The sequence below is a fragment of the Eleutherodactylus coqui genome, chromosome 2 (genome assembly GCF_035609145.1).
Source record: "Eleutherodactylus coqui strain aEleCoq1 chromosome 2, aEleCoq1.hap1, whole genome shotgun sequence".
In the NCBI taxonomy this organism is placed as follows: domain Eukaryota; kingdom Metazoa; phylum Chordata; class Amphibia; order Anura; family Eleutherodactylidae; genus Eleutherodactylus; species Eleutherodactylus coqui.
Window position 1 is genome coordinate 52893370 of NC_089838.1, and position 13266 is coordinate 52906635.

The 13266-nt window shown below is 46.4% G+C and overlaps 1 protein-coding gene across 5 annotated transcripts in view; it reads left to right on the forward strand.

Moving 5' to 3' along the window:
* The window catches only part of CACNA1C (calcium voltage-gated channel subunit alpha1 C), a 346433-nt gene that overhangs the window by 202933 nt on the left and 130234 nt on the right, over nucleotides 1-13266 (forward strand). For all 5 annotated transcript variants that reach the window (XM_066590969.1, XM_066590965.1, XM_066590968.1 and 2 more), the window contains exons 4-8: nucleotides 3493-3632; nucleotides 3865-4004; nucleotides 5557-5712; nucleotides 7795-7991; nucleotides 8733-8836. In XM_066590969.1, the coding sequence (XP_066447066.1) occupies nucleotides 3493-3632; nucleotides 3865-4004; nucleotides 5557-5712; nucleotides 7795-7991; nucleotides 8733-8836 (737 nt within the window). The remainder of the gene's footprint in view (nucleotides 1-3492; nucleotides 3633-3864; nucleotides 4005-5556; nucleotides 5713-7794; nucleotides 7992-8732; nucleotides 8837-13266) is intronic.

Consider the following 13266-nt stretch of genomic DNA (forward strand, 5'->3'; position numbering starts at 1 on the left):
TTTGTGCGATGCAATTTTAACATTAGAAAGTCCCATTGACATTTGCATTAAAAAAACGCAGCGATATCGCAGCGTTAAAAAACGCTAGTAGGTAAAAGCCCGTACAATCACAGAGAGAACGTTTCATCTGGCAACTTTCAGGAGAGGTATATCACCGACAAAGGATATATATATATATATATATATATATATATATACACACACACACACACATATACACACTCCTTCTAGGAGAGGGATGTTAATAACGATGAGTGTGTATGTATATGTATATTATACACACACACTCCTAGGGGAGTGATGTTACCGATAATGATTGCGTTTATGTATACTCCTTAAGCCTCATGTCCACTGGCGGGTCAGATTCTGCATGTGGGAGCCCACAGTGGAATCCGCCCATGCTTGCAGCCGAAGACCCTGCGTGCCTGTCCGGGTCTTCTTTTTTCCGTACTGTGGACGTGTGCGGAAGTGCCTGCTGGCGCACATGCACAGTAAAGTTTTATTATTTTTTTGAACTCCTGCTTTCCTGCAGAATCTGCAGCCCATCCGCATGTCAATTGCAGATGGGCAGCGGATTGGACGGCTTCCATTGACTTCAATAGAAGCTGTCTGCACGAAATCCGCACTACAATAGAACATGCTGCGATTTGCTTTCCACATGCAGAATCCGGAAAACAAATCCGCATGTGTAACTTGAAGTGCGGACGCCCATGCTTCCCTATGGGCGGGTTGTACTGCGGATCTTCCGCTCATCAAGGCCACTCGTGAATATGAGTTATGAGGCCCTATAGGGAAGAGATATTACTGACAATGACTGTATGTATATATTACACACAGACATGGCGCTTAAAGCAATACCAAAACAGCATGAGTAGAGGAATAAATAACACTGCCCAATGATGATTTTGTTTTGGGCTCAAAATTAGCGTATTCTTATGTATTTCCATCTGCTGAATTCAAAAACCACCATAAAATGACCTATTAGCTATTGCTTTGGAGATACAGTGACATGGAATTTTTTTGGCTGGGTTCACATGGGGCGCGGAAATCCCGCGGTTTGGCCGCAGCAAAAACCGCAAGATTTCCGCCGGGAGAACCGCCACAGAAAAACCCGCGGCGGCTTGGAAGCAGCCCGGCCGCTCGCTCTTCCGCTGCGGCCGGCGCTCCCATAGAGGAGAGCGTGGCCGCAGCGGAAAGAAAAAATAAATAGACATGCTGCATATTCTAAAGCCGCAGCTGCGGTCGCCGCAGCCGCGGTTCCTGCCTGACTTACCGCAGCGGATTGGCCGTCCCGTGTGGACGAGATTTCTGAGAAATCTCGTCCACATGGCTGGCTAATCCCGAGATTAGCGGCCGCAGGCGGATATGCCGCGTGGCGAAATTCAACGTCAAATCCGCCCTTTGTGAACCCAGTCTTAGAGTTTACAGTTTTATTTTGTGTGAATTTTTTTTTTTGGTGGGGGAGTTGTCACCTCTCAACTGACATAACACAACGTTCTCCATATGTTTGTAGGTTATAAACATAATAAATGTTGCCATAACTGAGTTTGATATTGTTTCTGCTTTTCTTTTTCTCAGAAATTCTAGTTTTGGAGTGCTTTTGAAGTGTAGAATTTGCTATCTCAAAATGTCTTGAAAATGTGTAAATTTAGTGAATAATTTTTGTTACATTTGTGGTGAAATAACATTTTCATCACAGAAACGCAATCTGTCGCCTCTTGTGAAGACTGCCTATCATCATTATTTTGGTACGAAGGTAGGGGACCAGGATAAGTCATGGACTCCACATATATGTTGCAAGTCTTTTTCAGTTAAACTACAAGAATGGCTGAAAAATAAAAAAACAATCTTTGGCTTTTGCTGTGGCTATGGTTTGGCAGGAGCCTACAGACCATACGACTGCTATTTCTGCTTCACTCCACCTATAAAGGCAAGATTGTCAATGAAGAAAACAGGAACAGTTCACTACCTGAATCTTCCATCTGCTATTCGACCTATTCTACATTCAGATAGTTTACCAGTTCCTACTAAACCCCAACATTATGAGCTTGAAGTAGAAAATGAAGAAAGTGTTGGAAAAGAAGAACCCAACAAGCCTTCCACATCCCATGAACCATGATCCAACTCAATGGAGACTATTCATAGACTCCTCCAAGCTTAGTTTGAAAGCTGTATTACTTCACAATGTCAACCGTCTTCCTTCTATTCCTGTTGGTCATGCAGTTCACATGAAGGAGACTTTTGCAAACAGGACAGCCCTCCTCGACTCAATCAAATATACTGAACACAAGTGGAACATCTGTGGAGATCTGAAAGTCATCGCTGTACTCTTAGGAATGCAACTGGGGTACACTAAATACTGTTGCTTTTTATGTATGTGGGACAGTAGGGATAGGAAATCACGTTACATTCAAGCGGACTGGCCTGCAAGAAATCTTGACTCTACCGAGAAAAATGTCATTGCCGAGCCTCTCGTGGACCCAAAAGATGTTCTTCTTCCACCCCTTCATATAAAGCTGGGATTAATGAAAAATTTTGTCAAAGGTACGAACCAGGGAGGACAGGCATTTAAGTACTCAAGAGATAAATTTCCTAGATTGAGTGATGCAAAGGTTAAGGAAGGTATTTTTGTTGGGCCACAAATTCCACAACTTGTAAAGGATTCTGCGTTTGACCACGTTTTGGAGGGAAAAGAAAAGGAAGCTTGGCAAGCCTTTCAGTAATGGAACAAAGATATGAGGGCCGTTGGAATGAAGCAATGAAGCTTGCGGATTACTGCTGGTCTGGGCGTAGGGATGCTCTGGAACTCACAAGAGGCAAGCCAAAAGAAAACGATTTCATGAAGTCACCACATGATTCTCTTCACACCGAACCACCTGCCAGGAATTCTTCATTCAATTAAGAACTCTTAGAATGTAGCTGTCATTAAAAAAAATTTCAAATACACTTTCAATGTTGTTAACATATGTAATTACAATGTATCATTTTCTCTTAATTTGTTAAAATATTATACTTCCACCTATTGTATGTCACAGAAACTAGAGCTAATAAAAAACTTTATTTGTCATATTCGTTTTTCTCACCCCAAAATTAGTAAGCTTTAAATTAAGGAAACATTCCAAAATATTTTTTTTGTTGGCCAGTGTAATTAGTCCCCTGATAAGGATGGGAGAGTTTCATGGTCTCTAGATTGGTGTTAGGGGGTCTCCGGCCTGTGAGTTATCAGTGCTCCAGTTTTCTGATAGCCCTCCCTGCCATGAAGCCTTATGAAAGATTCCGGCCTGAGTTGAAAGTTTTAACGATGGTTATAAATTAGTGTTTCCAAATTCTTCTGTAATGATGGGACTTTATGTCACCGCCATGTGTTCCATGTTACGTCCTCGGCCGCAGGTAACTATCGTGTGGTGATGAGATCTCATGCTTGCTCTACATTGTTGTCCCTGTTGTTGTGTCTTTATGTGCTCCGCTGACGCTCTTCTCTCCTCCCTACAGGAGCGGGTAGAATATCTTTTCCTCATCATCTTCACAGTGGAAGCTTTTCTTAAAGTCATTGCATACGGGCTGCTCTTTCATCCCAACGCTTACCTCCGCAACGGCTGGAACCTGCTGGACTTCATCATCGTGGTAGTAGGGTGAGTGCTGCACGGGGCCCCTGCATGTGACAATGTCAGTCTGTGGCCCTCCAGAGGATCGTCAGACCTCTCTCCTGAAATAGTCTGCACTGCTGGTAGGATCCCACTCTTCCCTATGTGTAACTGTCAGTCTTTGGCCCCCCACGTGATCGACACCCCTCTATGTACGCAGCCTCCTGTTTTTGAGTATTAGCTCGTTGACTGTTTCCATTCACTTTTTTCTTCCTTACAGACTTTTCAGTGCAATTTTAGAGCAAGCAACCAAGGCGGATGGAGGCAGTGCCCTAGGCGGCAAAGGGGCAGGATTCGACGTGAAAGCACTACGAGCATTTCGAGTCCTCAGACCCCTTAGGCTGGTTTCCGGGGTACCGAGTAAGTAGTGGAGCCGATGTTCACAGGATAAGAGGAGTCTGTGGTTTCTGATCAGCAGAGAGACCTGCAGGCGGTCTATAATTTTGTAGTTTATATATCTATAACTTCGCCTTTTCATCTAAGTAAGTGAATATTTTGAATTTTCACTGTTACGGTTTTTGGTTTCATCGTATTTTACGCTCTAGCCACATCCAGGGCTAGAGTCAATTCTCAGCAAAGCATGAGCTGTAGTGAAATTAAATCAGCAGTGGTCATTGTAGGCAGCCGATCTGAGATCCAGAGAATCAGCAGAATTGTGAGTGCAGCAGCTCCAGATGTGACTGGAGTAGAAGACATAACATACTCAGAAGCATAAATGTTATCCGCATATATTACATAAGCTGCACTATGCCAGGTAAGATGCAGATACCCAACCATAGAGGCTGGAGAAGCCACTGCAAAGGATTCTGGGTTGGAAAAATGCCTAAAACGGATTCTGGAAGGAGCACTTAGATGATGGGTGTTTTGGCACTGGACACCCTCTCCAGTTGCTATAGATCATTCCAGAAACAGGGAATAAATGCATTTTATGCTCAGTGATTGCTAAGGAGGAAGCAACATCATCAACTGACCTACACCTAAGATGGCACTGCTTATATGACACCTGCTGACATCCAGCCTGCGGGGTCCCGGTGTCGTTTACATTGGGGGATCACCAATCAGTAGCAACTCCATACACCTCATCTGTTGTGCAGCCTTTAGGTAGTATCGGGGTGGCCGAAGTGCGGGGAGATCTGACACCGCATAGCGTACACCAGGAAAGGTGTGTTAGCTGTGCGCCCTTTCCTCTTGGGCACAGTGAATCCCAGTGTTTGCAGATGTGCACTCTCCCAGTGCCACTCTGTTGTAGCGGTGGCAGCATGGGTATTTACGGCAGTGACAGACTGTGTCTTCTTTTTCATGCAGAGCGTGCTAATTAAGCCGTAATGGCTGTCCATGCCAAGTTTTGCCCGCTGCTGATGACAGACATGCCATCATTTAGCTGTGGGCTTGCATCCAACTTTTCCGCTTAAAAAAAACAAAAAAACTCCATCATCGTCAAGCACTGCGGAAGCGGTGCCCGATCCTGCCTCAATTCCCAGAGACTTCTAGCAACATGTGCTAAATTGGCAGCGTAATCATCATCTGTAAGGCTCATAACACTCAGCGTAATGTCTGCTGCCTAATGTAAGACATGGTGAACGGCTCGCTATAAAACTCCGTGGGCCAGATTGTCATCAGCAGATGGCGGAAGATAAAGGTCCGGAGAAATAATACAGAGACTGATGGTTTGCTTCTTGGCCGGACATTGCCGATTAATTGGAAGAAAGCGCTCAGGCCTCAAGGAGCATCTGCATCCACCCCGAAATCCGAGAAACATCCCCTGTAAACCTCCGGCTTGAGTCGTCCTCATCTGTTGAGATGTTATTAGGCGCCGTTTCTTTCTTTGGCGTTCAGTTCTTACTTGTAAATACAGTTTTGTGTTTCCCACTATCCGGTGTGTAGATGACGTTTTTCCCTCACTTGTCCGCAGGTCTCCAGGTGGTGCTGAATTCTATCATTAAGGCCATGGTTCCCTTGCTGCACATTGCGCTGCTCGTCCTATTCGTCATTATCATCTACGCCATCATCGGCCTGGAGCTGTTTATGGGCAAAATGCACAAAACCTGCTACTTCCTGACCAACAGAGGTGAGAAAGAAGGGCCAGGGCCCTCAACTCCTCCAGGACTCATCCTTTACCTAGATGGCAGACGAGCTTTCCTGCCGTCCTGAATGGCAGTGTTACTTCGCTGTACGCTCCTGGATTGTATAAGGAGATGTTCTGCAACTTTCTAGTAGACCGTGCTTTTCATGGTCAAGATCTCTGATTGCAGTTAGTGAATAGGAATATCACAAGGCTGAAGACAGATACAGGCCTAATACTTCTCACAACTGAAGGTTTATTACAACTATACCCATAGCAAAATTTGGAATGGGGCCCTACTGAGTTCTGACAAAAAGATCTCCATAAATTACAGGCATAATCCACACAGTGATGTCATAATAGAGGGGCAACGACACCGTGATGTTGCAGTACAGATTAACAACCAGTGATGTCACAATAGAGGAGTATTTACTTGGTGATGTCAGAGTGCTCTGGATACAAAGTTCTCCAGCAGGTTCTGGGATATTTCTGTAACCTCCTAATTGCAAAACTCTGATATACGTGTGTAATAAGAATTCAGACTGAGACACGTGTCCAGTGTAAAGCCTAAAGAGAGTTCTGCCCAGTTACAAGTGGGTGAGTCTCTTTTATTAAAACACATAATACTTCCCTTTATGGGTGTATAACATATGACATACGTAATGTATATTTATTTTTATTAGTTACGCTATAGAGAATCTCCTCCCTCCCCCCACCTCCTCAGGCCCCGTGTACAAACTAGCCTTTGTCCCCTCAACATTTGGGCGGGAAAAGACCAGTTCCTTTGTCTCAGAAGTTGAGGAGAGGGGGGGGGGAGGGCTGCAGAGAAGCCCAAAATATACTTTCAGTTTCACTGCATACCTATGTAATTTAACGCTGGAGTGGCTGCATTGGAACTTAGACTTATATTGGGCATATATATATATATATATATATATCTGCACAAACACATCCTTTTATCATGCCATTGTCCAGCAATTGCCATAACGAAGGATGCCACTATCAGCCTCTGCAGAGTCAAATCACTACAGCTGTGCAATACATCTAGTTTATACAAATCAATAGACATTTTACGCTAATTAATCATCATTTCTACTACAACAGTGCAGTGTAACAAACAGTGAGGTCACAATAGAGGCGTCGCATCACAGGGTAACAAACTGATGTCACAATAGAACCGATAACAGCTCAGTGATGTCACAGTAAGGTAAAGTTCCCTGGTGCAAGCACCGAGTCCTAACTGACTCCTAAGGGGTGGTTTGCCGTTGACTTCTCCAGTCATCTTTTACCCCCAGCAAGCTGGGTACTCATTTTATCTCGGAAGGATGGAAGGCTAAGTCAACCTTGCGCCGGCTACCTGAACCACACAGGGATTGAACCAGGTCGTGAGTGAGAGCTTAGGCTGCCTTAACACTCTGTGCTACACGAGGCACATAATGTCATAGTACATGGATAAAATAGTGATGTCACAGTGATTGATGATTAAGTATTCAGTGGTCAACAACTCCGGGTCACTCTGTGGATCAGTTCTCGCCATTTTTGTCTATCAAGTAGAGCTTTTTGTAACTTGCCAATAGTCCTGCCGGTGTCCGCCACGATTGTGTCCAACCAGCAAGTTCCTTGACGACCTCTTGTTGTCACATATATAATGCTGCCCCCTGCAGGTATAATGCACAGGTGATATTACAGGACAGTGAAAATACATCACGTGTTACCTTTGGGCTCCACAGGTAAAAAAAAGAATTGGGACCCATCCAACTTGCCCCCTTCAGTTATCCATAGTCATCTCTAACTGCACCTTACTTCTGTAGCAACGGCCCCGGTTAGTTGCTGAGCCCCCTAGCTACTGCTATATCTGCTACTCTGGTAGTTACAGTTTAGCTCACAGAGCATTGTTCAGACTTAATACAACTGAAACAAACCCTCAGCCGTGAGAAGTATCAGGTCTGCATGAGTTTTTACCCTAAGAAAAATGAAACAGGACGTGTACAATGCTGTCTGATTGGTCCGTGTAACACTATGAAGCGACCGTCAGGTTTTGTCATTCTCTCATTCTCTGTCTCATAGTTTTCACCTGTTACTTTACAGATGTTCCTGCAGAAGAGGATCCGTCGCCCTGCGCCCTCAATAGCAATAATGGTCGGCACTGTTCCAACGGGTCCGTGTGTGAATCTGGGTGGGATGGACCCAAGCATGGCATCACCAATTTTGACAACTTTGCGTTTGCCATGCTGACTGTCTTCCAGTGCATCACCATGGAGGGATGGACGGACGTGTTATACTGGGTAGGTGTCTGGCAGGGCACACAGGGCTTATCTGTAAAGCGATATAGCTAATGCATGACATTGTACCCTCATCAGACCAGCTGGTGTATGCACTACATCTCACACATTGAAATACATGCACAGGGCAGACAGGAACAGTTTCCCAGAAGCATCTTGGTGCCGCTTTCCCATGCTGCTCCTCTGCTGTTACTTTGTATTTGGAAAGAAGCAATGTTTCCTTTTGTATGTCATGTTGTCCACACTTCATGGTCTGAGGGCCGGAGATGCCTCCTCGTCATCCTTGTGTTAGCCTCTGCTAAAACTTTGAAGTGGATTTCCAGAGGCTCCGGAAGATGAAAGGGTTTATAAATAGAGCTTCTTCTGAAAAGCGCGGGAGTGCGCCACATACGTTTAGGATGCTGGTGGTATTTTAAAGCGTATTGTCAGCCAGGCTGCTACTAATATTGAATTTCCTCTCAACAAAACACCTAAATACAACGCCAAACTTTCCATCATGCACTTCCATCAAGTCTCCAATAACATCCAGAGCCTCATTCACAAGTCTGCTGGCTGCCCTGGTATAGCTGAGCCATGTTTTACATTGTGTCATGTAATGCGAGAGATGTTTTCTGCCCTCATCAGCCAGTAGCGCATTACCTGGTGCATACACTACATCTCCCAAAAATCCTGTGCAGCTTCATATGTTGGAGAGATCGGATACATGTAATTGTCATGTAACGTGTTGCTATTTTTCCTCCTTAGATGCAGGACGCAATGGGATACGAGTTGCCATGTGTTTACTTCGTCAGCCTTGTCATCTTTGGGTCATTTTTCGTACTGAACCTGGTTCTCGGTGTACTGAGCGGGTAAGTTGCCATGTCTTCTGCTGCTTCTTGACTTCTATATCGCCTAAATGCTGCCAGAAATGTAACAGTACAGAAATGGTTTACACCTCTATGGCATATAGATTCACCTGAGCACCATTTTTTGTGAGTAGAAATGGTAATATACTCCAGAGCTGCACTCACTATTCTGCTGGTGGAGTCACTGTGTCCATACATTACTTATCCTGTACTGATCCTGAGTTACATCCTGTATTATACTCCAGAGCTGCACTCGCTATTCTACTGGTGGAGTCACTGTACATACATTACTTATCCTGTACTGATCCGCAGTTACATCCTGTATTATACCCCAGAGCTGCACTCGCTTTTCCGCTGGTGGAGTCACTGTGTCCATACATTACTTATCCTGTACTGATCCGCAGTTACATCCTGTAGATCTTTTATTATAAAAGTAAAAAACACAACAAAGACAAACTGTAACAATAAGAATAACCATATAAAGCAATATAAGGCCCTTCCCCCACAGTCCGTGATCCATAGTAAATGTAAATAGAACAAAGTAAATGTCCATATCCGGGCTTCCTCCCCGACGTACACACCCACACACATACACACTCAACATATAACACTATATACAAGTATATACCTAAAATATAAAACTAAGGAAACTATTACTACATAAAATCTTGTAAACTATATACTCCAAGTCCAGCCGTGCCGCACTGTACCCACACAAAACAAATGTAAGCAATAACATAAACAGCATAAATAACTGAAATAACAACATAAATAAGCAAATTCAAACAGAAAGACCGAGCCAACTGGCATAAAAACTAACTAAAAATATGCTTTTTTTTATTTATTTATTAAATTTTTTGGGTCCCCAGTGCAGCTTGGGGGCCAAGCCTGCTCCACCAGTCCGTGCCCAGAGTTCTTAGTTCAGGACGTGCCAAGCCACACCAGGGTTTTTTTTGTTTTTTTTTAGTAAATACCACACAGTGCCCGCCGCAGCCTGGGGACCATGCCCACTCCACCAGTCCGTGCCCAGAGTTCAATGTTCGGGACGTGCCAGGCTACGGCTCAAGGCGTGAATCCCACTCCCCCCAACTCCCCACCCAACCTACCTACCACCCAAAACGTGAATATATACAATATATACAAAACCATAATAAACACCAATAACCAACATACCTAATATATACTATATGCATAACCCTAAAGCCTAAGGTCAGCTCTCCTGCAGCCCTACTTCATTCCATTTTGCTCAAATCAAAACAAAAAGCTTCATGGTGCCCTCACAGCCCCCCCCCCCCCCCCCCCCCGGGATTGGAGGTGATAAGCCGGGCACAGACATCACAACGTACTATCTCTTGAATTAAAAAAAAAAGGTCTCCCTATTCTCCCCCTAATTTGCCCTAGAGTGTCCTTAGTCTGCCTCTCAGTCTGACCCTTCATGGAAAACTGTCCCTGCCCTATCCCTCCTCTCTCCCTATCCTGTCACTCCTCTCTCCCTACTCTGCCCCTAGAAAATTAAGAAAACACTGTCCCTAACGAAATACAAGCCCTCTCCATAGGAGAGAAGCCTTAGACGTGCCCAGCCTTTCATACTCCACGGAATGTACCTTCACCAGGTCACCCAGGATGTTCCTACATACCGTATCCACGGGGAGGACTTTCAGCTCCGTCGAGATTAAACACCGTGCACTCCAGATGTGGAACCTGACCAATAGGCTAACTAGGAATAAAGTGCAGCGGTCCCTGCCACCAAGACCTCTGAAGGCTCCATAAGCCCACTCCGCATAGGAGAGGTGTGCCAGCTGACGCCAGCCTATGGAGACCCCTACCCGTTGGTATACCTCTGTATTAAAGGGGCACTGAAGCAGGAAATGCTCCATGCTTTCCAGCACGTCGCTGCACTCCTGACGGGGGCAACCCCTGTCAATCAGAGGCCTGCTCTTCAAGTTACCCCTTACATACAGTCTCCCGTGAAAGCAGCACCAAGCCAAGTCCCAAAACTTCAAGGGGACCCGGGTTGAATTCAGTAAACGTAACCCTCCCTCCAGGTCCCGACTTGGGCAGTCCTTGAGCGCCAGGGGCTTCTGGAAATGGGTCAACAGGACTCTTTCATCAAGGAGCCTCCTCGTCAGAGTCCTGATCTCCCACATCCCCAGACCCCACCGGCGTATCACCTTCAGAACCAAGGTAGCGTAAGCCGGGAGATATCCGTGCTGCGTGCAAAGGTCCTCCACTCGCCCTCCTGTCTCCCATTCCTGGAAGAAGGGCCGAAACCATCCCTGGCAGGAGTAGACCCACGGAGAAGCCCTCTCTTGCCAGAGGTTGCCTATGTTGATCTTAAAAAAGGTGTCTACAAGAAACACCACGGGGTTGACCATAGACAACCCCCCTAGTCTCCTCGTGCGGTATGTAACATCTCTCCTGATCAGGTTTAACCTGTTCCCCCACAACATTAGGAAGAACAGGTTGTAGACCCGGGTCCAGAGAGGCTCTGGCAAAATGCATACGCTGCCCAGGTAGATGAATAAAGGGAGCAGGTATGTTTTGATCAGGCTAACTCTTTCCCGAAGGGTCAAAGACCAACCCTTCCACTGGTTTACCTTCTGAGTGGCACCATCCAGCCTGTCTACCTAATTTTGCATGGGGTAATCCCCCTGGCCAAATTTGATGCCAAGAACTTTTGCTGAAGTCTGGGGCATCGGAAGAGTGTCCGGGAGATCAAACACAGGATCCCCCCTTCCTAACCAGAGACTATCGCACTTATCCCAGTTGACCCTGGACCCAGATGCCTCTGAGTAGCCATCCACCTCCGACACCACAAACTCCGCCTCCTCCCTTGAGGATACGAAGAGCGTGACCTCATTGGCGTATACCACTGCCCTCAGGGTAGCCTCCGGCACTGCCCGGTCCATCCCGACCCCTGCTATAGGTCCACGATCAACCCTCCTAAGGAAGGGATCTATCGCAAACACATACAACAGGGGACTTAGAGGACAGCCCTGACGGACACCGGACCCCACCTCAAAAGGGCGGCCAAGCCAACCATTCACCAGCGGGAAAGTCTCAGCCCCTGCATACAATGTTCGCAGCCAATCAACAAACCCCACCGGCAGGCCGTATCTCAGAAGGACTGACCAGAGGTACTCGTGATTAACCCGATCAAACGCTTTGGCCTGATCCAAGGACAGCAAGTACCCCTCCCAGTGACCAGCCCTACCCTGCTCCACTGCCTCCCGGACACCAAGAACAGCGCTAAAGGTGCTATGGCCTGGAACAGAGCAATGCTGGGCCCCCGATTAAACAGCACTTTTGCCAGAACCTTCCTGTCCGTATTGAGAAGCGCTATGGGACGCCAGTTCTCAATACAGCTCGAGTCTTTACCCTTTGACAGAAGGATCAAAGCTGACCTCCTCATTGACTTTGGCAGAGTGCCCGAAGAAAGACACTCATTTAATACCTCCGTCAAGAGGGGACTCAAGAGGTCCTTGAAGGTCTTATAATACTCGGATGTTAGTCCATCCGGTCCTGGCGATTTTTTTTGAGCCGGAGCCCATCAATCGCCAGTTTAGCTTCCTCTATTCTGATCTCTCCTGTCAAAACATCAAGAGCGGTGTCTACCCCCGGCTCAGGGACAGTTTCAGCCAGGAAAGCCGACATCACTTCCGAATCTAGATCCCTCTTTCCTAAGAGTTGCGAGTAGTAGGATCTGACGACCTCCAGAATCCCTGATCTGGATCGATTCAGGGATCCTGTACTATCGATCAGTCCAGTGACCACTTTACTATTCACTGACATCTTACAGTTTCTGCAAGGGTCGGGCGAGCGGTACTTCCCGAAATCCCTCTCAAAAACCAAGGATGCGTGTCTATCGTACTGGCACTTCTTGAGCAAAGATTTCACTCTGGAGATCTCCTCGCGGCTACCTCCAGTCGAAACGAGATGTTCGAGTTTCCTCCTCAGGCCGTTGTACAGGCGGTACCTGTCCAGGCATCTGAGGTTGGAGAGCTCTCGGAAGAACCTCGCCGCCCTCCTCTTGAACATCTCCCACCACTCTGACTTACTGCTACAGAGATCCAGTAATGGTACCTGGCTCTGCAGAAAATCCTCAAAGGACTGTCTTATCTCTGCTTCCTCCAGGAGTGATGAATTCAGTCTCCAAAAACCTCTGCCCATCCGGGGGGGTCTCTGCAACATTCAGAGAAAACAATATTAGACAGTGGTCGGAGAATTCCACCTCAACAACGGACACTGGTGAAGAGATGGCTTCCTCCTTCAAATAAAACCTGTCTATTCTAGACCTGCTCTGACCTCTATAATAGGTGAACCCCTCGTGGCCTGGGGTGTGCCGGATGTGGACATCCACCAGGCGAGCCTCGCTAGCTATGCTATTAAGTGCGACACTGTCAAAAGTCAACCGCCTGTCTCCAGAGCCTCCC